This window comes from Ctenocephalides felis, unplaced genomic scaffold (genome assembly GCF_003426905.1).
Source record: "Ctenocephalides felis isolate EL2017-DRISC unplaced genomic scaffold, ASM342690v1 CF-g0.4_SCAFFOLD_00845, whole genome shotgun sequence".
NCBI classification, from domain to species: Eukaryota; Metazoa; Arthropoda; class Insecta; order Siphonaptera; family Pulicidae; genus Ctenocephalides; species Ctenocephalides felis.
Genome location: NW_020536999.1, coordinates 51,561,624 through 51,587,885, shown reverse-complemented (window position 1 = coordinate 51,587,885; position 26,262 = coordinate 51,561,624). Strand labels below are relative to the sequence as shown.

At 30.8% G+C, this 26,262-nt stretch overlaps 1 protein-coding gene across 1 annotated transcript in view; it reads left to right on the top strand.

The window, feature by feature from the left end:
* The window catches only part of LOC113385292 (doublesex- and mab-3-related transcription factor A2-like), a 30,713-nt gene extending 28,320 nt beyond the window's left edge, over positions 1-2,393 (top strand). Inside the window, exons 3-5 of the mRNA XM_026623139.1 lie at positions 598-854; positions 1,810-1,984; positions 2,089-2,393. Coding sequence (XP_026478924.1) covers positions 598-854; positions 1,810-1,984; positions 2,089-2,393 — 737 coding nt within the window. The remainder of the gene's footprint in view (positions 1-597; positions 855-1,809; positions 1,985-2,088) is intronic.
* Positions 2,394-26,262: the final 23,869 nt, after the last annotated feature.

Sequence of the window (26,262 nt, the reverse complement as noted above, 5' to 3'; positions counted from 1 at the left end):
CCTTTTTCTTCGTTTTTTTGGAATGTGAATTACTTTAATTCTGGTGGAAATGGCGCTCATTAAACCATATGATTTAAAAGAAAAAAACTTCGTATACCCTAAACGCTCCGTTTACTGCACTACATATATACAGTGCACAAACAGAACGGTAAATAGGCTTTGGTATCAGAGTATCCATACGAGGGCAGAATATTAATATTCGTTTCTCAGTCAATAATATTTTACACTGTGATATTTAAAAAAAATAATTAAGTATTAAGCCTAAAATCAAGTATTTTTGCAAAACTGCCATTTTCAGCTTATTCCTAGCCGAAAAATTCGTAAAGTGGTGGATTTCTTTTGATGTGTTCTTCTAAACGTAGCAGACTCACATTCATGTCCATATTCAACTTTTAAGAGTAAATAATGAGTAGCTCTTGATATACAAAGATTTTTCAGCAACATCAGTATCTTATTATACCAAAGTCAATAAATATTTAGTATTTCTAAAATGTGTTCTGAACGTTATTGTAACCATTTACCGATCATATAAATTTCTCTGCTATCTTACTTATATGATTTTATATAATTAATTCCATATTTTTTCTTCTATTGCAGATGCAAAGCGACCCCGAATTTGTGTCGACTCTGATGAATCCGATTGTGGTACGGGAGCAGGTGGAGTGGCCGGCAGTCCTTCAGAACCTAGATCGGCTCCATCGAGCGACCATGAACTTCTAGACGTAGAACAAGATTTAGATGGAAGTGAGCATCAACCGGCACCAGAAAATCTATCACTGAGGCGAGGGAATGGAGAAGCAGCTACACCTCCGACACACCAAGCACAGGCACAAAATCAAGAACCGCAAAGAGATGTAAGTTTTATAAGAGCACTAGCAAACCCGACGAACTCCGTTTCGCCACCAGATGGTTTCGTGAGAAAGATGAAGAAATTTTTTGTTTGTTTTATATTTGAAAAGAAAAAAAAATTCTATTACACAACAGTGATGAATTTATTTCGATTACAAAAATATATTGTTTTTTAGTTGAACTTCTCTAAGTAAATGAAAGTGAATCCGCAAATTATCCTTTTCATTGAAGTGCTCTTTGGTAAACCACATTTTTTGTTTTTTGGTCTGACGTTAACAGAAACAAAGCGGATGATTTCCCAACTCGTGAACAGGCAACGTATAACTGCCCATGTGAAGAACAATAATTTTCTAAATAATCTATTTGAAATTTATCCCGCAAACACTAAACGATTGGCCTTGAGACTTGTTAATTGTCATTGCAAACGCAAGGCGAACTGGAAATTGCAATCGTTTGAAGTCAAACAGAAGACCAGTCGGAATCATTGGTATGTCACCAAATTGCCAGCAATCTTTGATTGAATGGTGAAATTCAGTGCGTCATCATCATTATTCTTTGCGGCAAGAATTGCTCTTTGACTTAACCAAGCATAATTCTGATAATTCCCACTAATGTCATTACTCGAATTTTTAATTACGGTGCGTGAAGTTCCAGCAATTTGCATTAAAGCACAATGCACCACTAATTTTCTTAGCAATAAACCTGATGAGCCCGAGACCTTTCCAACGAATGCAAAAACGTCGAAATCGTGCGTTCTGGAGTTATATCGTCAGGAAGGAAAACCCGACTTATTTTTATATATATGTAGATAACAAATTTGTATTTCTGGTAATTGCGCTATTTAATATCTGATTTCGAGATTTCTTTGGATTTACTTTTCCATAAATGTACATGTACATAAATTTAATCCGCCTATAAATATGATTATTGATTTATTACTGTTCTCTAACATATTATTAGTTCTTTCAACAGAGCTTGTTTGCGCACTATGCTGGATTTGCACCATATTCACCATATAACCAGCAGCCTCCAGCAGTCCAACAGCAACAGCAAAGATCGCCAGTAGATGTGTTGTTAAGAGTTTTTCCTGGTAGAAGGCGAGCGGAAGTTGAAAGTATACTACAACGGTGTAAAGGTAAATTTTTTCACATGCATTGTATAAATAATATACAATATCATTATTTATCTTTCTGTAGTTCTCACTGCCCATTTATTTAAAGAATTTATCATTTATTCCAGGAGATGTTTTGCAAGCAATGGAAGCTATGGTTTTCTCCTCTGAATCATCACCTCCGCCTCCGACGTATCCATGTACCCCTCCAAAGTCGGCCTTTAGTCCACTTGGTGCTCACTACCCGCGATACGGACCTCATATACCGCGGCGATTCTTAGCCGCCCCTTACGCCGGCACCGGATACTTGCCGACGGTGATAAGACCTGATTACCCACTACAAGCGCCGCCGCCGCCACCACTCGCCGGACTCGGCGGACACGAATCGCCAGGATCAAATACAGGATCGGATAAAACTTCTTATTCGGAATGAGATTATAATCCAACGCTTTGGCGTGACATAAAAGAATAGAATTGTGATTAATCGAAGCATAATCATAATCGGTTGGATTCAGGGACCATTGTCGACAGTTGTTATTCCTGAATATAACGATCTACCAAGTTCAAATACGTATCAAACTTCATATTTAATTAAGCACAATGTAAAATGAAAATGCGGTCATCGAGTTTTTTGGATTATCAGAAGTGAACTGTACGTATAAATAATCATAATTGAAAAGTGAATGGTGTGTAGTGCTTTAAAAATACTACTGCATTTTAAACTAAGCTTTCTATATTGTGATTTTAGAATCTAAATGTAATAAAAAATGTATACGCAATAATATCAGAAACATTGGTTGAAAGCAAAAAGTAAACGGAATCAGATTTTTCTAAGGTTCAGTTAAGTAAAACGAACTGATTGTATATGTTACCGTTTAGTGTCAAAGACAATGTTAGTTCAATAAAATAACATAAGTATAATTTATATTTAAATCTTTATTATTAAAAAAATTAATAAAATGTGCCATAATTGTAAATAATCATTACTACATGTCTATAAAAACATTTTCTATATCTTCTTTCAACCGACTTTTGTAAAAATAATACAAATAAGTATTACTAGATTTTGTTATTGTACAAAAATTCAATATCTGTGAATTAAAATATCCAAATCATTTATCAATAATCCACATATAAACAGCTAATCTTGATCTTGAATAGCATACGTATCTGATTGTACTAGAATTAAGATTTAAAGCTTTTACCTATATCAAGTACTAAAATGTGATTCATATGTAAGTTAAATTGTATTATAAAAAATGAATATATTATTGTATATACAAGTAGTCATGTTATAAAAAACTGTAGTAAAATATTATATAATTGTGTGTAGTAAAAATAAATATATAAATAAAACATATGCTGGAGTTTTTCTGAAGAATAATAAATTGAGCCATAAAATTATAATGTATGCATCACATAAGTATAATGGTTTCATTAAATGTTTCATTTACAGTTACTTAAAATGTACAGCATAATATGATGTAGGTGAAGCATATACAAAATGAAAAAAATGATACCCTCTTAACTTTTTTAATAGTCTTGAAATAAAAAATAGACATAAAGCAAACAGATTTTTTTTAGAAAAATACAGAAGTTTCCGCAGATCTGTATAAATCAATTTCAAAGATTACAAAGGAGTTTCTGCAGGTCTGTCTGCAGAAACTGTCTGCATTATTAGATCAATATCAAAACTATTTTTGATTAAATATTAACAGCGTCCTTTCATTATTATTCTACATCAATCAACAAATACTCATTTCAAACATACAAAAGTAGTTTAGTTATAATAACAAATTATTAATTTGGTGTTCCTTTTTAAGTCGCTAACAAATTATTTATTAACTAATACACATACATACGACAAAACCACTTTATTAACTTCCCGTAGGGTAAGTTATTGTAATCGTCCAAAAATCGAAATTGAAATTTTTTGCATTTCTCGACGTTTTGAAGGTTTCTGAACACTTTGGCATACCTCAGAAAAAATGGATGTGTGTGTGTGTGTGTGTTTTGTGTGTCCGCATTTTTCGTTCACGTTTTCGGGCGCACGAATCAACCGATTTGAATGGTTCAAAAAACATTCGGTCCCTATTGATAGGGAGAAGTGCTGATTAGTTTTTGGCAAAGGCAGGTCCAGCAGTTTTGGAGATAAAGAGCAAAGAGTGCAGAAAAGTAAAATCGAGTTTTTGAGAGAACGGAGCATCCGATTTGAATGATCTAAAAAACATTTAATTAGTAATAATTGGGAGCAGTGGTTAATAGTTTTTGGCAAAGGCAGGCCCAGCTATTTCAAAGATACAGAGCTAAATGTGCAAAATATGGCAGTTTTTAAGAGAACTAAGCGTCCGATTTAAATGCTTCAAAGAACTTTCTGCTTGTTTTAACAAAATCATTGATTTTGGACCTTAAGGCACGATGCCATGCACCCCACTAGTTTTATCATTTATGTTAATTAGAAAGCAATTAATGACCGTCGACATAAACAATTATACTCAAGTACATAGTATTTTTTTATTTCACTTTTACTAAATTATAATCTGTCTTTAAAAAAACGTAATAGTTAGTAATAGCATAAAATTATTCGAAAACGCCCTACCCTAGCAACAAACAATTTTGAGTTAAAAATTTAGAGATTACCTAATGTATCCTTTTCAGATAAAAATTCTATTTATGTGAAAACAACTCATAATGTGAATAATTTTATTACATATTATATTTTTTATAGTCAACTTGGCGAGTGTTCGGTGGGCGTTGTTGTCAGCATCTAAATCATCCCTTAGTTTTGCGAATGCTTATTCGCATTGTGGTGGAACGCACGAAGAACAGAGAACTACTAACCAGATGAGAGGAATTGTGTATTATGTTGGAATTGTGTGTTTTGGTCTCTATTCTCTATTGTCCCCGATATAACTTGCTTTATGTGTTTCAGAGTGCATTAGCGGCGCGTACATTGCATTTGCCTTGTATACGGGAATGGAGTCGCGGTACCTATATAACACAAATATAATAGACTAGTGTAACTAGAGTAACTAGAGTTTCATGACAAATTTCTGGAGCTTTCCGTAACGTAATTTGAGGTTTTTAGAAGCTTGAATTTTTGAAGTAAAACTTTGTTAGGCGTGACTAGGATGTAAATCCGTACAACTCCGTTAACGGAAATGTGTTACGCCAGAACTGTACGTCACTCGTTCTCGATGAAATCATTATTCTATATGAGTCGATTGTGATTAGTCGTCGTGTATGTGAATAGAGATCCGTCGTTTTTTGCGTACCGGCATCAACGTTGCATGCGTACCGATATCAACAAAAAAATCGGCATAAATAAATAAACATTTTAAAGTTACATCGTAGTACAAATCTTGATTAAATCAGAAGAATATTTTACCCTGTTCCTTGAAAATAATGAAACAAATTAAACATTTATGCCGTGTACGTAAGTTTATTGATTAGAAATTATTTCTATATTATTCGTAGTTTCTGAGAGTGAGATATATTGCCAGCGAAAACGTAAAAAAAGTAAAAAAAAAAATACAAGCAGTCAATGAATGTATGCTAATTTTGATTACATGAAGTTCTTCAAACACAATTACATGATGAGTGATGTTGCGAAAACAATATTTGTTAAGGCGTTGTTTAACAGAATCCACTGTGTGAACGAATATTATAGAATTTATTAATCAGCAATTACTTCATTTTTCTAATAAAAGTTCATTTCTAAATGCTTATTACAATGACAAACCGATCATGTCATATGTGTAGTATGACTTTAATTACATTATTGTTTTTAAATATTATACATATTTTAATGCTACTTTTAATATATAATTTATAATTTATCATTATATGAATGTGTATAATGATTGACACTAATAAATATATGCATCACGAGTGTTACCATATTACTAATAAACATTATTCAAAATTATTATATGATGTATTCATTTTTACCAATCCATCTTGTTTATATCCATCTTTGTTTTTATCATGCCATCTTGTAAATTTTGAGAAAAATATTTTTTAGAATATCTAGATTTTTTTCAACATTTTTGATTTTGAAGTTTTTATTGGAACTCTAAAACCAATCTAAGACCAGCCTTACCATAAATTTAATCAATTTAATTTTTGAACCATTCAAATCGGACACTCCGTTCTCTCAAAAACTGAATTATTATTAATTGCACTTTTTGTCCCATACTTCAAAACATCTAGTTCTGCCTTTACCAGAAGCTAATCAGCACGTCTCCCTGTCTATAGGAACGAATATTTTTTAAATCATTTAAATCAGTCGATCCGTGCTCTCAATATCGTGAATGAAAAATTGTATCAGTTCATACATACGCACACAAACAGACACATACCCATTTTTTTCAATGTGCGCCAAAATGCTCAGAAACCCCTGAAACGCGAAGATATGAAAAAAATGTTCTTCATCGATAATACTAAGAAAGTTAAAAAATACTATTATTTAAATCTTTGGCAAACAATATTCGACACGCAAGTAATAATAACTATCCAATAATGAAATAGTTCAATATAATTAATTTTGAGAAATGAAAAACAAAAGTTTGATAACAATATATGCTACTAATTTGAATAACATATTTATAACTAAACTAGCTGTACCCGTTCACGCTTTGCCGTGATTTAGTTTAAATTAAAAAGTTGAACAAAGATGTGTATTTGTTACATTTAGTTTAACGTTACTACTATCTGTTCAACAATTTACCTATTCAACAATTTGTCTACGAATTTACCTATAAACTTGTAAATCGATCTACCAATTTACCGACTTACGAATTTACCTATCAACCCGTTTCACATGTCTACCAATTTACCTGTCAACCTGTTCATCCGTCTTGTTATTTGTCTATCAACCAGATGTCCTGTCTACCATTTTATATATTCTCCAATTTACCTGACTACCAGCTATCCAACAAATTACCTTTTCACCAATTTACTTGTCTACCAATTCAACTGTCTACCAATTTACCTATCTACCAATTTACCTATCGACTTGTTCATCAATCTACCATTTTACCGGCCTACAAATTTATCTCACGTCCTGTTCTACATATCTACCAATTAAGCTGTCAACCAGTTTACCTTTATAAATTCTCTAAATCACCTTATTTATTTACGCATTCATTATAAACAAATTAAAGCTCAAATTGATTCCACGTTTTAGTTAGAAAACGTTTGTATGTCAAAAAGAAAAGGGCTGTTTTTAAGGTTTTTCCGGCAATTATTCGATTTTTTCTTGCCGTAAGAACCATCCTTGGACTTTAACGAACATTTTAGAAAACGAATTGGCCAAATTGGTCCAGGCATTGTTGTGTTATGCGCTTACCGACACATTTTGCGATTCATTTTTATATATAAGATATATCATTTCAGAAATAATAAAACTTTTTTGAATGACAAATGATTCTTAATATTAGTTGATGTCTATCAAATTATCGTTTTATATCATGCACATATTTTTTCCATATTTGCTTTTCCTTAAATTTATGGTTTCATTGGGATAAATCATTCTACAATAACAAAAGCTTATGTCTCCCGCAAATGCATGGTTATGTAAATTTAAACATCAACAAGGGATTCTGTTGAATACAAATTCATTCATAGCGGTTTGTACCACAGCGTTTCTATTGATACACATTATAATGAAAGCTTGAAAATTGATTAATAACATATTCAAAATAACAAAAACATATAAAAACTGCGGAAATAGATTCTGAGGAGAATCGATAAGCATAGAACAAAATGATAAAATAAAACATAAAAAAGGGTGACTTCTTTATCGAATAAATGATAATCGCAATGTGCATCAAATTATTTTCATCTTTTTTAGTACTTGCATATTAAAAACTTTCAATAGAAGTATTAAAAAGTTAAAAGCATGCATCTCTTGGTCTGGATCTAGCAAGTTGATTTCAAGCAGCAGAAAAAAAAAATTAATACATTTATAGACCTATGCTACTTATAAACCCATTTCGTTGCCTTTTAATTTAGGGTATTTATAATCAAGTATGTCGGCATTTTTTCGTCCACATTTTCGGGTGCAAGGATCAACCGATTTAAATGGTTAAAAAAACATTCGATGCCTATTGATAGGGAGATGTGCTAATTAGTATTTGGCAAAGGCAGGTCTGGCCGTTCAGGAGATACGGAGAAAAGAGTGCAGAAAATACAAATTGAGTTCTTGAGAGAACGGAGTATCCGATAGAGATTAGTAGTTTTTAGCGAAGGCCGGTCCAGCCATTTTAAAGATACAGAGCTAAATGTGCAAAAAATGGCAGTTTTTGAGAGAACTAAGCGTCCGATTTGAATTATTCAAAGAACTTTCTGCTTGTTTCAACAAAATAATTAATATTTTTAGCACTTTTCATCGCCAATCACGAGAATTGATACATAAAGATTTTAATTCTCAAAACATTTCAATTTCTTCTGGAGATAAGGCTATATAGGATCATTTTAAATATAGCCTGGTAGAATTTATGAAAGTATAAATATGTAGTAAAAAAAAGTTTCGAATGATCTTGCTTCATTAATATCATTGTTCTTACAAAATTCAGTTTGCATACTAATGCCATTTCACAGTTTCAACAAACAATACGGTCGTCTGCAAATATAATTTAATTAGATTTGATATATAATTAGAATTGAATCAAAACAACACGAATCGTACACAAAATCCTTGCTTTGGAGTGCTTCAGTTCTATTGAAAATGTACGCAAATGGAATAAGCCAATGTGGATGGCGTATCGCAATTTGGTGGTTACCGGCGTGTACTTCATATAAACAATGTTCACATGATCATGAAGCCGATATGTAGAATATGCGATTGAATCAATTATCCGTCTGTATTATCATGAGGCATAACATAATATAATGCGCGAGCATGTTTATCTCTGTGCCCCATTGAGACCGCAATATCTGGTTATTGTTCTCCTCTAGCGATTGTTCAGAGTTCAGTACTCAAGTGTGCCCTGTTTATTAGCAAACGCTAATGTTGTATCGATGTACGATCAATGGGATAGGATGAAAATCCTTTTGAAAATTTATAATGATTAAAATACTCGGAAATCCAGTGAATTACGAAATTCTTAAAGATACGAAAATATTCTAAATTATGTATAAAAAAAATCAAATGGTAGTGGACATAGATGGAACAAAACCATTTATTACTATTTCTCTCTGGCCAATATACAGTACAATCACACTAATCTGGCACTATTAAAGACCAGAGGGTGGCGGAATAGTAGAATGCTTAGATTACAGGATTATAGTAAAAAAGTCACAGATATTTATTAACAACTAGCAAACCGGGCGAATTCCGTTTCACCACCAGATGGTTTCACTTTATGTAACATTTCGTTTGGTGATTAAAAGATGAAGAAAAAAATTGCCTGCTGTTGAAATTGAATAAAAATTTGCACAATACACGTGATTGATTTAATGGTTTTCAATTGAAATGTTAGGAAACGAATAACTTTTTTTTTTTTCATTTTTTGCACAATTTCACAGTGAACACAATGCCAGTTTGTCACGAGATGATGCTGTATGTGAAAAAAGAAAAAGTGTTTTCCGCTTTTCTGTTGAAATCTTTTTTCAATTTTCTTTGCTATAAACCTCACGGAGTCCGAGACCTTTCCAACGAATGCAAAATTGTTGAAATCGGTTCGTGCGTTCTGGAGTTATATTGTCAGGAAGGTAAAACCCGACCTATTTTTATATAATAGATAACATAACATAAAATAAACATACCAATACTATTGCACACCTATTTGATTGATAAGACAGTACAATACAATACAATTAATATAATTCAATTACGTTCAATCCAATTAATCATTCGAATAACTTATTAATACACCTATTTTATTACGGTACTCGTTTTAACGTTAACACTATATAAACTTTGGACCTTACGCGGTTTTTGAAAATATTTTTTTTTAATGAAATTTATTAATTTTGCATTCACACGAAATTATAAACATTGAACTATAATTTGCATATATCTGCAATAACAATTTAATTGTTTTTTCTTTCAAAATACAACACTACAAAATGTATGTTACAGTTTCGAATTTTTAGTATTCTATATGGTCATGATGGAAATATGCTGATGGAAATTCAATGTTTTACGATCCAAACTAAATTTTCTATGTGTATAAGCTAGTTTGTTTAAAATATTAAAAAAAAGAGCCTTCTTGTTTTTAAACTTTGTTTTTAATTAGTGTTTATATATAATTGATAGCGTAAATTTATTCAAGGTGAGCAAATAACAGAATATTTTTTTACAAAATCTTTAATTTATATAAAAGATTAAAGTTAGCCAAAATGGCTAAAGATGAAAATAAAAAACTATAAAGTAAAAGAAAGGTTATGTCTGTAAAAACTAATTTAAATTTTTATTTATAAAGAAAATTCAATATTGAAAATAGTGTTTTATATTTGTTTTATTATTGAAATAAATTTATTTTATTATAATTTAATAAATGTGTTTGAAATTATATATATATTAATATCAATTTTTCGTTCAATGTATTTGTTATTCGTCTTATTAAAATCTAACGAAAGGGCTTTTTCATTGTGATTTTCGTTTAGCACTGTTTTTCCATATAAAAATGAAATTTTTGTAGTTACATGGTTTTTCTGGAACGTATCTACCGTGCAAAACGGGAAAAAAATAGCAGGGGAAAAAAATCGGTCTATGGAATTGCACTTAAATTAACATTATTTTAACGTGAATTCACCGAAATTATATATTTTACTTCAAAGCTTGTACATACAATCACCAATGGTAGAAACGACTTCAAATCAACAATGAATTAAATGCGTTTTTGTAATTCCAAAACAATTACACCCCACAATTATCCTTCTTATAGATAGTTAATACTGATTACTAGATTAAATAGATTTTAGAAAACCTGAGCACCTATTTTTGAGAAAACATCGACAAAAGGTCAAATTCTGACTCACATAGAATATATATTCACATATACTTAATAAAGTTTTGGTGTCAAACAATTTAAAATGAATTGAATCGTAGAGGAAACTTAAATTTACTAAATGAGATTTTTGGGTAAAATATAAATTAAAAGATGTGAGCAAAAATTTTTTATTAAGGCGTTTATTTGGACCCTTGTAATATGTAATTTTTATTCAAGTGCGCTTTCTACACTTCTCTCTCTATTCGAATAAGAACTATAGAATAAATGGAACTTCAAACAATCTCACGCTTTATTTAATCCACGAACCTTACGTGTATTTCAGTACCAACTAATTTTAAGTAGTATTTTAAATAGAATTTCTTTATCAATTGACATTAAATACATCGTGCACGCGTACAACCCTCGTGAGCACTTGCGTGTTGCAATAAATACAATTTTAAATTCACACAACAACTATGGTACGTCGGTGAATAACTAATGCAAACATTTTTTAGTTTGTCAAACGCAGAACTTTATAATCCTAATTTAATCCAGTGACAACGCACGCCCTGGACGTTTACATTAACAATTAGATCACTCGATTACGCCGAGGTTGTGGGGAACGATTGATAATTTGTTTTCCCATGCGTTTCTTCATGTGGCCAATGTTCCCTGAAATTTTTATCACTCTAAAATATTTGTTATAATAGTTTACAATACCACGGAAAAAATGGCTATGATTTACGGAAACCTCATTGAAGTGGACGAGATATGAATCTTTGAAAATTCGAAATTTTGTCACCTTAACCGTCTATGGACCGATTATTTTTTACATAAAAAATAGGGAAACAAAGATCAGTAATTATAAGCCTATACATATATACACATCTGTTTAAACAAATCTTTTGGTATTAATGAATTATGTGATTTTCAAGTCACAGCGCCCTATAATGCTCGCACTTCTGTGTATGAAAATGTTATTTCAGGGTGAAGAGCGGCTCTTCAAGAGCCCAGCAAAGATCATAAATATTGTTATTTGTTGTTTTATAGAATTTATTAGAACGTTATAGTATTGAGATTTATTCATCATCTAACGAAAAATCTATAATTTGGAAAAATATCGAAAAATTTGGAATATGGTCTGAAATATGAGCAGGCCTATAGTGAGTTAAAACGTAATGTATACTACACACATACAGATTCTGTTACATGAGAATTATAAAAAATAAATTATGACTAAATAGTGTATTTTTCAAATGGCACCTGTATATAATAATAGCAAATACTTTAAATACTTAGTCGAAGAATTGAAATCTAGCGCCACTAATATTACCTTTGTAATATTAGAATTTTATACAATTTTAGGTATTTGATATAAACAAATGCAATTAAAATAAATTTTAATAGGTTACATAACTAATTATTTATTAAGAATTTGCAGCTATAAGCTTTAGTACATATATAGAAAAAAGTAGAAAAAATTACACAATTGCAAAGAAATTAATTAAGTTGTCAATTAGTTTTAATTTTTAACTTCCCGTAGGGTAAGTTATAGTCATCGCAAAAAAAATCGAAAATGAAAATGTTTATATATCTTTACGTTCCAGAGGTTTCTAAACATTTTGGCATACCATAGAAAAAATGGATGTTTGTGTGTGTGTCTGTATGTGTGTGTGTATGCAGATACAAATATTTAAAAAAACATTCGATTGCTGTTGATAAGGAGACATCCTGACTAGTTTTTGGCACAAGCAGGTATAGCCGTTTCGAAGATATGGGGCAAAAAGTGCTACAAACGGTAACTCAGTTTTCATGACAACGGAGCGCCCGATTTTAATAATTCAAAAAACATTTTACTTGTATTGACAATATGAAGAACTGATTATCTACTACTTCATGAAGGCAGGTCGAGCGGTTTCGAAGATCTAGTGAAAAAAGTAAGATATGCTAAAATGTTCAGAAACCTCTTAAACGTAAAGATATATAAAAAATTTTCATTTTCGATTTTTTTGCGAATACTATAACTTTGACCGTACGTGAAGTTAATAATATTTATAAATTAAATCTATGTAATTTTTATATTTCTTATACAATAACACCTACATCATAAGTTCTTATTCGTGTATTTTAATAGCCGTACTTATAACTATACGTTGCATTCCATATTACACGCCGCCTTACATCTACCATACGCTATATTTCATTATATACTCTCACAATCCCTACATTATATACCGAATACACCTATATCTACTATATATCCTATTACCTACAATTTCTCTTACACGCTATTTTTACCCTTACCAGGAATCGAACCCCGGTCCGCCGCGTGGCAGACAACGACCTTAACCACTACACCACCGTATCGCTACGATCAACCGTCTTTTTTTCGCGTGTCGTCGCGACACCTTAGTATTAATTACCTAATTAATTAGAAAATGAACCGCGGTAACAATAGTGCGTCCCATATTATATTATTGGTGGGGGTACCCGATAGGGTAGTGGTTAAGGCGCGTGACTGCCACGCGGAGGTCCCGGGTTCAAATCCCGGTATAGACAATAGATATAGATAGGTAGAGATAATAATATAGGTAAATATATAGATAAAAGAAATTAGGATTTATAAGGAGTAAAGCATATGTAGGTATAGCACATTCATAAGGAGTAAAGCATATATAATAAGTTAATGGTGGTATAGGTATCTCACGGTATGATAGATAATAGATAATGATAGATAATAGATAATGATATATAATATATAGTTAGGTATAATATAATAATAAGTTAGATAATAGTTCGACTATCTATCATATCATTAGTTTAAGTCTTGTAACGTATTGTAATAAATCTTTAGTACATTTATATGATAACTAGCTGACCCGGCAAACGTTGTTCTGCTAAATAATAACGTATATTCTAAGCAATTTCTAGAGAATCAAATCACACCATTTGTTTGTCTATATTTTGTCAATACAATCAAACTGAAAGTTTTATACACTTTCTATAGAAAATAGATAGGTATAATCCTATACAAGTCTTTTTTGGCCTTTCGACTTATTTATTACGTTTTAGTTTTTCAGATTCTTTTTCGATTCTGGATATTGTGTTTCAAGTAATATTCGACGAATTAAAGTAAATTTAACCAGTGGGGTGTATGGCATCGTGCCTTAAGGCAAATTGCTGGAACTTCCCGTACCGAACGAAATATTCGAGGAATGTTTTCAAATAGATTATTATAAATATTGTAACATTGTCTAATATTTAGAAGAATTATATAAAGTGAATTGCAAAGTTGAAATTATTTGTTTAAAGTATATCAGAACTTTGGTCAGAATTAAAAATGAAATCTGAATTATTTTCGATATATAAAAAATATTTTTTTTTCTAAAATCAATTATTTTGTTAAAACAAGCAGAAAATTCTTTGAATCATTCAAATCGAACGCTTAGTTCTCTCAAATACTGCCATTTTTTGCACATTTAGCCTTGTATCTTCGAAATGGCTGAGTCTGCCATTTGCCAAAAACTAATAAACACTTCTCACAATCATTACCAATTGAATGTTTTTAGATCATTCAAATCGGATGCTCCGTTCTCTCAAAAACTCGATTTCTATTTTCTGCACTCTTTGCTCTTTATCTCCGTAACTGCTAGGCCTGCCTTTGCCAAAAACTAATTAGCACATCTTCCTATCAATAGGAATCGAATGTTTTTTGAACCATTCAAATCGGTTGATCCGTGCGCCCGAAAACGTGGACGAAAAAATGCGGACATACAAAGCACACACACACACACATCCATTTTTTCTGAAGTATGCCAAAATGTTCAGAAACCTTCAAATTTTGGTACGGAAAGTTCCAGCAATTTGCCTTAAAACATGATTCCATGCGCCCCACTAGTTTAATTCATGTTGTAATAATTTTATAATATATTATAAGACTACATATTTAAATATTAAACTTTGGAAAGATTAACCTATAAAATAAATTTCTTAAACGATTTCGATCAACAAATCAACTAATTACACAATTACCATTATTGTGTTTGAAATAAATATCTGTGTGTGAAAATTATATAAATATTCCGGCATTTATCACATCTTTAAAAAACGAATTGCCTATATAATATTATCTCAATACCTTTAAAATGTATAACAAAATGTATTTTCTTACCCGAACGTTGTACAAATATTTGGAGACCTATCGGCTGCGATATATGTCATATTTGCAGAGCGCTGATGTACACATGTGACAAAAAATCTCAACAGTGAATAATTTATAAAAAGCGTTTATATTGACAAAAGTCAGCGGAGAAACGTTCTTAGAGACAACTCTATGTGTGGTCTCGTTGAGGTTGTTATGTAATTGTTTGACTTCGTTTTGTAAATCGTTCGCAATACGTTTATTATTTCTACTCTCTAGGTCCAAGTCCGGCACACTCTTCGGCGACTCTCGAGTGGCCCAACGGGATGAACTAACGGATTTTGAGAAATTTATATTTATAGAAAAATATCAAATAAAATGTGGTTCATCAAAGATTTAGTATAAACAAATATTTATTTGGGTACAAGCTCTTATGATTCAATGTTGCATATTAAAGCAAATATTATTGGTGGAAAAATTATGAATTAGAACACGTTGAAGACTGTCCAATGGAGATCAAAGCTATACAAGAAAATTTACTAAAAGAAAATTGTACTGACAAATTGCTCAGCTTTGAAAATGTTATATTTGAAGTATCGCATTATTTTGCTCAAATGTCTAATTGTTTAATATATTATTTATAATGTAAAATGTTAATATATTATAACATTATTTTGAGAATATATGTTTAAAGCAAATTCAAAATCTCAAAGCTCAAAATTTGTACATTTGTATTCCCAAAGTCTATATGGACATCCAGGGGTCCATGTCTACTTTCAGGGGGGGGTTCACGTAAGCGAAAAAAATCGTTTTTTTACTTACATTATACTGTCTTATATGCTGTATATACTGTCTCTAATAAAGTCATATACAATATTTATAAATAAAGAAATATAAAAAAACAGATTAACTTTTCTATAGATTTATAAGGGGTTCATGGCAAAGCCCAAAGTGTACACCACACAAAATAGTTTGGTATAAAGTGTATACAATATAGAATTAAAAATGTTTTTATTAAGTTATTGCAAAAAATAGAAAAAGATCGAAATTTAAATGCAAATGGTAACTAATATACTATATAATAATAGTAGCTAGATACTATTTGAAAACATAGATCACAATCATATTTCTTCAAGAATGATTTCTTTGAAAAGGTGAAGATAGTTTCAAAATGATGGAAACATAAGAAACTGAGAGCAATACGGAAACAAGCCACAAATTGATTATATTTTTAACACGTAGTAATATTAGTAACTAATATATGATTATCAATTAAATTACAACTATTTTAATAAAAATTTCATATCTCAAACAAATTGGATATCAAGTAGTAGTATCCATTTTTAATTAGAAATGTAGATCCAAAATATGTTTCTAAGTAAAAATAGCCATTGCAATAGCTAATTAAAGTAATAATATGATCACTATTAAATATATTTTAATAATAAAAAAATCTTTTAAATATAGATAGGTCAATTGTTGGATTGCCATCTATAAAAGCTTGAAAATGAGAAGTTGGAAGTTGGAACATAATAAGCTCATAGAACCGAAACTCTGATTACTGCTAAAATAATGAAGAAAAATCAATAAAAATAAAAACTGTACTAGTTGAATCTAAATATATTACAATAGTCCATTAAAATAAATAAGACTAGCGGTGTGTATGGCATCGTGACTTAAGGAAAATTGCTAGAACTTCCCGTACCGTGACGAAATATTCGAAGAATATTAAATGTTTTCAAATAGATTATTATAAATAAATACTGTAACATTCTAATAATCTAATATTTATAAGAATTATATACACTGAATTGCAAAGTTAAAAATATTTGTTAAAATTATATTAGAACTTAAATCAAAATAACAATTAAAATCTGAATTATTTTCGATATACAAAAAAAAATTTTTTTCGAAAAAAAATTGAAACAAAATTTTTTGTTTTTCAAAAGCAATTATGTTGTTAAAACAAGCATAAAGTTCTTTGAATCATTCAAATCGGACGCTTAGTTCTTCCAAAAACTGCCATTTTTTGCACATTTAGCTCTGAATCTCCGAAACCGCCGGACCTGCTTTTGTCAAAAACTAATCAACATTTCTTCCCGTCATTACAAATTGAATGTTTTTTGGATCATTCAAATCGGATGCTCCAATCTCTCAAAAACTCGATTTCTATTTTCTGCACTCTTTGCTCCGTATCTCCGAAACGGCTGGACCCGCCTTTGCCAAAAACTAAACCTCCCTATCAATAGGAATCGAATGTTTTTTGAACCATTCAAATCGGTTGATCCGTGCGCTCGAAAACGTGGACGAAAAATTGTATCCATATATTTAATTTCGATTTTTGGACGATTACAATAACTTACCCTACTGAAAGTTAAAAATATAAAATGTTAATGAAACTTTATAACTATAAATTAAAATTAATATTATATGCAAACTTTGAAAACTATGGTGTGATTGATAGCTGCAAGCTTCATTTGGTTCCAATTTACAATTTCGAGCCCAATTTACATAATACATGCAATTTTTAAATTATATTTTCAATGCGTAAAAGACTGTATTCGTCACACAATACCTTATTGAACATATCTTAAACAATCTTATCGAACTCACACCTACCCCAGAATCCTATTTATGACGTGTATCCTCCCTGTAAGTGTTTATCGGTCGCTCTACCGACAATCAAATCTATATACAGAGAATCGTGCATAGAGACCGCGGAAAATACTTAAAAATAAATTAAATTCAACCGCGACTTCGCAGAATCGATGTGAGGGTGAGAGGTCGCCCCAAAGTCAGTGTCGCGCAGGAATAGGGCGGGACCCCTTTTAATTTCCGATCTGTGATCTGTTAAAAAATTCTCATTCCAATTGAAGAATTTCCAACCCTCTGGACAAAATACCACCTACAAAGGCTTTGGACCGCGCGGCACAAATTCAGTGGCGTACGATATATTCAACAGTATAATAAAGAACTAGTGGAGTGGATTGCATCGTGCCTTATTACAAATTGCTGGAACTTTCCGCACCGCAATTAAAAATCTTGGTACGGAACCCAAAAAAAAAATTACACAAAATGTGTACACATTATTGAAATCTCTATAAATTATCTGATATTTTAATGTACATATGTCCAATAAACATTTTGGACCCCCAAATGATATTTTTTTAACTTATTTTTATTGAGAATCCATAACCGCTGGACTTGCCTTTCCAAAAATTTAATCAGTTCTCCATCTTGTTAATACAAGTAAAAAAATACCATTTTTGGTTCTTTTTGCCCCGTGTCTTTGAAACGGCTAGACCTGCCTATGCCAAGATCTAATCAGCACGTCTCCTAATCAATACGAATCGATTGTTTTTTAAATGATTCGAATCGGTTGATCCATGTTCTCGAAATCGTCGACGAAAATTTGTATCCGCACACACACACAAACACACACACATACATCCATTTTTTCTAAGGTATGCCAAATAGTGCGAAAACCTTTGAAACGTAAAGATATATAAAAATTTTCATTTTCGAATTTTTTGCGATTACTATAACTTACCCTACGGGGTAGGTTAATAAATTGAAAATAGGTGGTAGTGGAATTTAGCCTTAAGGCAAGATATGTGTAATAATTGCCTTAATAAACCGAAATTGAGATTTAGATATTTAGATAAAATTTTCAACTGTTTATTTCGAAAATAAAGATTTTACATTCAATTAAATCTAAACATTGCAATTTCCAATTGATATCTTCTAAACATATTTAGAAAATTATCTGTAATTATATTAATTTTAGTGCACGGACACGTGCTTGTATGTCCTAAAATAGTAGCTTTATCAATTCAAAAATTCAATTAATTTATATAATTCAACCAATTTTCGAAAAACTGTTTAGTATTTAGTGCCTGAACTACATTGCCATATTACATTTCATTGAAAATGCTGAAACATTTTTTTAAGAAACTTTTTATGAAATATTTTTATCTGCTACAATAAAGCTCTGGCACGATTACGTAGATCATGTATCATATAATTGATGGTAATATTTTATACACAACTTGAGAAGTTTTGTAGATTTAAATACATTAGAGGGTGATTGTCTTGTAGAATATTGTAAGTTTAATAAATTATCTTTATATATTAATAAATAAATATAATAAATAATGTTTATTATTATGTATTTGCAGTATACACTGTTAATAATTTCGTTAATAACAATGATTGTGATGAACCAAATTTTAAGAATTTAGAGTCAAAGTGATTTTTTTGACATTGTGAAATCGATTTCCATATACTAAATATATATTTAAAGACTATAATTGAACAAATATAGAGTTTATTTTTACTAATTTTAAAATTAGTTAACATTGGTCATAATTCATAAAGTGTAAAAAATTTAACTTTGTGATTCCTAAGACTTTTAATGATGCATGATTTATAGAATCAATTATGTTGATATACGCATGAACAAAATCTAAAAATCCGGCATAAGATCAATAAAAAACATTGATTTACTTTAAAAAAATATTCTCAAATCCATATTAGCTATAGTCCTTGGAGGGCGTCCATTAATCACGTAAGGTTTTTAGAGGGAAGGGGAGTTTGACAAAAAATCACAAAACATCACGTGGGGGAGGGAGGGGTATAGTAAGATATCACGTGTTTTTATTTTTTAACTAATTAAAAAAAATAAAAATTTTACTGTTTTATCACGTATTTAAATATACACGTGATGTTTGTTAGGGGGGGGGGAGAATTTTGAATATCACCATGTATCACCAAGGGAGAGGGGAGTTCAAAAATTCTTAAAAACTCGCTCACGTGATTAATGGAGGCCCCTAAGCCTTCATTTAGAAGAAACTGAAATGGAAAAAAGAAAACAGAAAAATGAAATTTAAAAGTTAAAGTGAAATAAAACTGTGCATAAAATTGAGCCTAAATAAATAATGTGCAATAATATCTAAAGAAAAATTAATTAATTTCGTACTACGGGTTAAACTTGATTGCTCCTATCTTTTGCTTTCTTTATGATAGATATTTTTGTGTAATATTAAATTGATACGCCCCTGAGTCGAAATAAATTCATCCCCCGTATGCTTATGGCACAATAATAGAAAGTATAAGCGACCAGTAACTATTCTTTTCCGTCCTCGAACAATATGCTCCTGAATGGTGCTTATTGTGTGCCACCCCAGACGTTCCGGCGAATAAATTAATTGACGATATTTATATAAATAGCAGATAGGACCTGCATACATATAGAGACCAATAAAGGAAATGTATAGTGAATATTAATTTAATTTCGTTTCGTATTGATTACGTACATTGACAAGATACACAGTTACAGTTAATGACAAAAAATCGTACAAAAAATGTTTTGGTACATTTTGGATAAACCACCACCTTTTAAAATTTGCCTTTCATAGTATTTGTTTTATTAATATTGGCAAATTGATAGACGATTTGGACGACATCACATATAAATTTTACTCATTTTGTAGGCTTTGTGGATGGCTCTAATAGAAGTACTATCACTCCTTTTCAATTTCCACTGCTTATACCTTTATCTAGCTAAACCCTCTTAAAGTTCTGAACACATCGCGAACGTACAAAATAAATTCCCAAGCGTTGTGTGATAGTTTTGCAAATCCTCTTAATCATTTTCATTATAGAATTATATTGTGAAATGCCGTCGCATCGCGAAATTATTAAGCGTTTCGTACTTTACCTAGTCAGTGAGCTATATTAATATTTTATTTTAAACATCCTTGCACGAATAATTATTCCATTATAATATTCGAAAAAAAATTCAATTAATTTAATTGTAGAATAAACATTAAATGAAACCTCTTATAAAATGAATTGTAATAAACGAGCCAAAGAGCCTAAAAGCAAGCAGATTATAATAAACCAAATATCAACTGCAGATGTCAATAAGAATGCGCATCTTTCCTGCATAACGCAATGATGTATTAATTAATAATAATTAGTGCTTCATTTTCACTACTGAAAGACAGAAGACTGAAAAAGAAGTTTCCAATAGACAATTTTGAAGACAATTAGATTTGTCATATTTTTTTTGAGAAATGAACGAAATTGTTTGAAAATTGTTCATTGGAGTGGCAACTATAAATATACATAATAAAATTTAACACAATAATTTTATAAGTGTGTTTATAAGTGAATAAGTGAATTAAGCCAAATAGCTCATACGATATCGTATTCGGGTTGTTGTTATTTTTTTTAAAGTCGTTTTGGTATGTTCTTTTGTCTATAGTTTTCTCTATATACCCAAATTAGAAACTAAAAATAAAATTATAATGATACATATATTACTACATAATTTTTTTAAGAATGACCAATTCTGCAATTAATCAGAGTGAAAATTTTATAAGCTCTTAAGCTCAATTAAATCGTAACTGAACAACTAATAAAAAGGTACAAAGTGATACAGTATATGCAAATGAATGAAAAATAGATTTGCTGCAACAAATAAAATTATCTATGAAATATTTTTGTTCGCACTAGAACATTAAAAATTCACATTTATATATTTTAAATTGGCTAAATATTAAATATAAAAAAATCAGAAATCGTTGATAATTAACAAAGACAATATTGTACTATTAATATCATAATGATAAAGTAGTTTTACTAGCAATTTATGTACGATATAAAATGTATATAAAGTACACCATGTAGATGCAACGTGTCATATTTATATGAAAATAGATGTGAGACATTAAAATAACTAATTTATAAATTGTCTCATCAGCCCTTAATCTAAATTGAGAAGTCGCGAAATAAGTTTCGGCTTTGCCTGAATTCGGTATTTCTATATTTCCTCGCAATGAGTTTAGTCGTTTATTAAAACTGTCAACGAATTTCGACGGCATTACTACTTTTATCTAGCTCATCTATTGTTCAAACTGATGGCACAAGTTTAATTTAATTGTCTAGCAAATTATAATAATATTAGCTGTGAATTAATTGCTTTAAAATTATCTGCTATTCAGAAATCTTGTCTAAAAATCGATACACACCATTCACAATTAACATATATAATAATAAATTGAATGTAAAAATATAATTACAAAGGAGAACTATTGGGTTGCATACTGTAATAGCAAATAGTCATCTGTAGACTGTAGACTCTCACAAAATAATAAATGTTTTCATGCAATAGCCAGAATGTAATTTATGAAAAAAAAATCATTAAAATTAATGAAAATTACCGGCGGTACTCGTACCTATATCTCTCTAATTTTATTGCTCAATCTAATAATATTTCTAGCGATTCTTGAATCATCTTTTAGAATCAATATTTTACTGACTCGGAAGTTGCACCTGTCGGCTTCTACTTAAACGTTTTACAATGTAAATATTATCATATTGTGGCTACAATATTATTCCATTTTAAGAAAGACGTGATCTCTACCCGGTTGAAAAATAAACAGGTTTCTTATATGAGCGGGGTCGATACTATTTGATTTATTTCATTGTTCATATATAAATACTATACAAGTATTAACTTAGTAATAGAATTTTTAAATTATTAAAAATCGTGAATATAATTGAATGTTTTATTCATTTTGAAATTTCTATTTCAATTAAATTGGCAGATCATGTTTTCGGCATACCACGTAAATAAAATATGATAAAAATTGCGAAATTTACAATAGACGATCATTCTAAACATGTGTATTGAGGGTACTTATTCCCAACCCCATATATGATTTTGCAAATAAACTCTTTGTTGTCACAATAAATTGAATCAATTCTGACGATCGGCAGACCTATTCATACTGATACCCAGAGTAGAGTAACTTTTGAACTTTTATAAAATGGCCTCACAATATATTGTGAGATATACATTGCTCCTAAAATATTTAGATAAGTTAATAAGTTAATTTCATTGAAATTTACATATAAAAGTCTGTTCCGCTTGAATTTTTTTTTCTATTCGAATTACAATCTTTCTATTACTTTATGAAGATAATCAGTAACTGTTTTGATGTCAATAGATAGACGTTATATGTTCAAATGATATCATAGTTTTATTTTTAAATCTACCATAGCAATCTGATACAACTTCTATTTGATATCCAGCTGCCCAAGGTGGATATCGAACCCGAAACCCGGAAAGCCAAGAAAGCTCATATAAGAAAGCCAACTCGATATTATTTTCGCAAAATAATCCGTTTCTGATTTGAACAAAATTCCAGACCTCCTCGACTTTTTCGTAGGCAAAAATATTAAAAACGAGTGTGTTGAAATAAATAATAATTATATTTCAATACCGATACTGCCCAAAGAACCTATTCGGATCTCATATAAAGCTCATATAAAGAAATAGTATTCCACTTACCATATTTATTAATACAATATCGAAAAAAGGTTAAACTGGGTGAGCCTTTTTTACTTTATTTTTAGTGTAAGTCCCAATAATACTCCACCTTTTCGCCATATAGGTATATAAAAACCGATTGTAATTATATGTAAGGTGATGAAAAAATATTTGGATTGATATGTCTTAGGGGCCGTTCAAGTATTACGTAAGCTCTATAGGAGGCGGGGGGGTTGTTGATTTGCTTATTTTGGGTTGCCATGGCGGGCAGGGGAGTCTGGATGATGATTACGTCACAGGTAGTATTTTTATTTTTTACATTAATTATAAAATGTTTACGTAAGCATGGGGGTAGGGGGTAAAAGCTTTGCTTACTTTTGCTGACAAGGGGGATGGGGGGGGGGTAAATAATTGTAATAAATCTGCTTACGTAATACTTGAACGATCCCTTATAGCTTAACCAAGTCTAGGTTTATCCATGATCATACATGGTCCAGCAAGCCATGATAAACTTATTACATCATTCTTAACCATATTTCATCATACGAGTTTCGACCAAAAGCAGTGAAGTCGAGTAAATTGAACATATATGAAAATAGGACGTAAAATGTTACCTATCCCTGACCCCATCCAATTCGGTCAACAATTCATCTGTCACGATATTGTTGGAATTTGCAGTGTTATTATTAAATATTTCGTCGATGGATATTATTTTGTAAACACGGCATCGGTGTCATTGATGTCACATGGATTGCCGATACTGGTGACACCCGATTTTGCGTCGATAATAAAACATTTTCACTTTTGTATACAAACGTAGCGGATCGGAAGTGATCACTTGTGCCCGATATATCGCAAATATGATTATTCGACAAAAGCCCACGGTCCACATGGGGAGGACAAAACAGGTACACAATATTTTCGGTATGATGTGGTTTGACACTTCATATTAGAAATTTGGATATAATATTATGAAAGCACAGAGGCATACATATTTTCTCTCACTATTGGAAAATGTTGTTATAGGATTATAGAGTTTACAAAATAAGGATATAGATAACATAACATCGTTTTATGCATCTCTTCTCCGGCATTGCTGCATCAATAATTAAAATTTTAATAATAAATTCACTAAAATAAAGACTGTTAAACCTGTAGGCTGCCTTCTATAAAGCCAAATCATTAGGAAGTCCTCACAGTAACTCATAGAACTTTGATTGTCAGTGTTAATAGTATTACAACAAAAAATTGTACGTAAAGTCAATATTTAGGCTCGCTCGTAGGTAAGTGGTTAGAACGACTGGACCTGGATCATAGGTCCCGGGTTCGATACCCACTTCGAGCAGCCTGTTGTCAGGCAGCAGTGACAACGATTTTCACTTGAAAATATAGATAGCAATATGTTTCCAAATGAAAACGGCCCTAATACAGCATTGCTGGACCAATAAAAAGTCATCACTATTACAATAATTGTAATAATAAAAATTCAGCACATAGAGATGTGACAACTGTTTGGGTTGCCATCTATAATTAAACAATCGTAGTTTTTAAGAAGTTTTTCACATCAGCTCTTAGAACACATAAGTTCTGGGCGCTGTTCTAAAAAAAGTCAATATTTAATACTAGAATTATATAAAATGTTACTTGAAATTAGAGAATTTTAATAGTAAAAATGGATATGGGTTTAGATACGATATGATCAATTTGCATCACCTTATGGTTTATGGTTTACAAAACATAAAAAATTAAATATTTTTAATTAAACATATTAAATCAGACTAATTGGGCATTAAGACCACAAAGACAATAAAAAATATACACTAATAAGCTTTCTATTCCAATGATCTGAAGTCATTCGCACATACTTAAATTCTCCACAACGCGAAAAGGATAGTCTTTCAACGTCGACGGTATAATAATTTTCAATTGAATATTAAGATCAATCTGGATAGATTGATGGATGGACTAGAGACATTCTGATGACATTAGAGTAATTTCACATATACCGCTCTATTATCTCATATTATAGTAAATACCATCAACCGTTGACTTTTAGTTATATTTAAAAATATTGAATAAGACATGTTATAAATAGTACAATATAAGTAAATAGACATTAACGTGGTGTATTGTGATCCACTGCTGTAAAATTTTTTTTAGCTGACGTAGACCTCCCGAAAGTTGTCATGGACCTCTAGAAATCCACGTGGAAATCACTGCACAAGGCAATCGAATCACCGAGACATTTGTGATGAAGGTCTTATCATACACAGTTATGAAGGGTCCCAAACACAAGCGTTAATCTCACTAACATAAAATAGCGTCCAAAAAAGTTAATTCCACTAACATAAAATAGTCTTGGTTTCTTCGACATACTTGAACACACGAATAATAGACCCGGGTTGCTTTGGCGCCCCGGGTCGAACGCCTATCTTACGATGCATGGAAATCGCAGGAACCAACTAAACTAGAAACTATATGAACCATAAAAAAAACTAGCTGTAAGTGGAATTCTGTCTTAAGGCAATTAAGGCATCGTGCCTTAAGGCAAATTGCTGTAACTTCCCGTACCAAAAAATATTTTTTTAAAAACGATTAACATTTTTGAAAAAAATTTACTTCGAAAAAATAAGATTTTTGACAAACAATTAGACAAAAAATTACTTTTTTTGAAAAAAAAATTTTTTTTAATTTTTTTTTTTTAATTTTTTTTTTTTGAAAAAAATGTTTTCTTTATTTTGACATATTTTGAAAGATCTAAACTTTTTTTTCAAAGCAATCGTACTGCTTTAACTGCATAAAGACGAAATATCAAACCGCGTAAGCGCCGCGTCGACGTCTAACGCGTAAACATTGGTACGGAACCCATAGGAATGTAAACCAA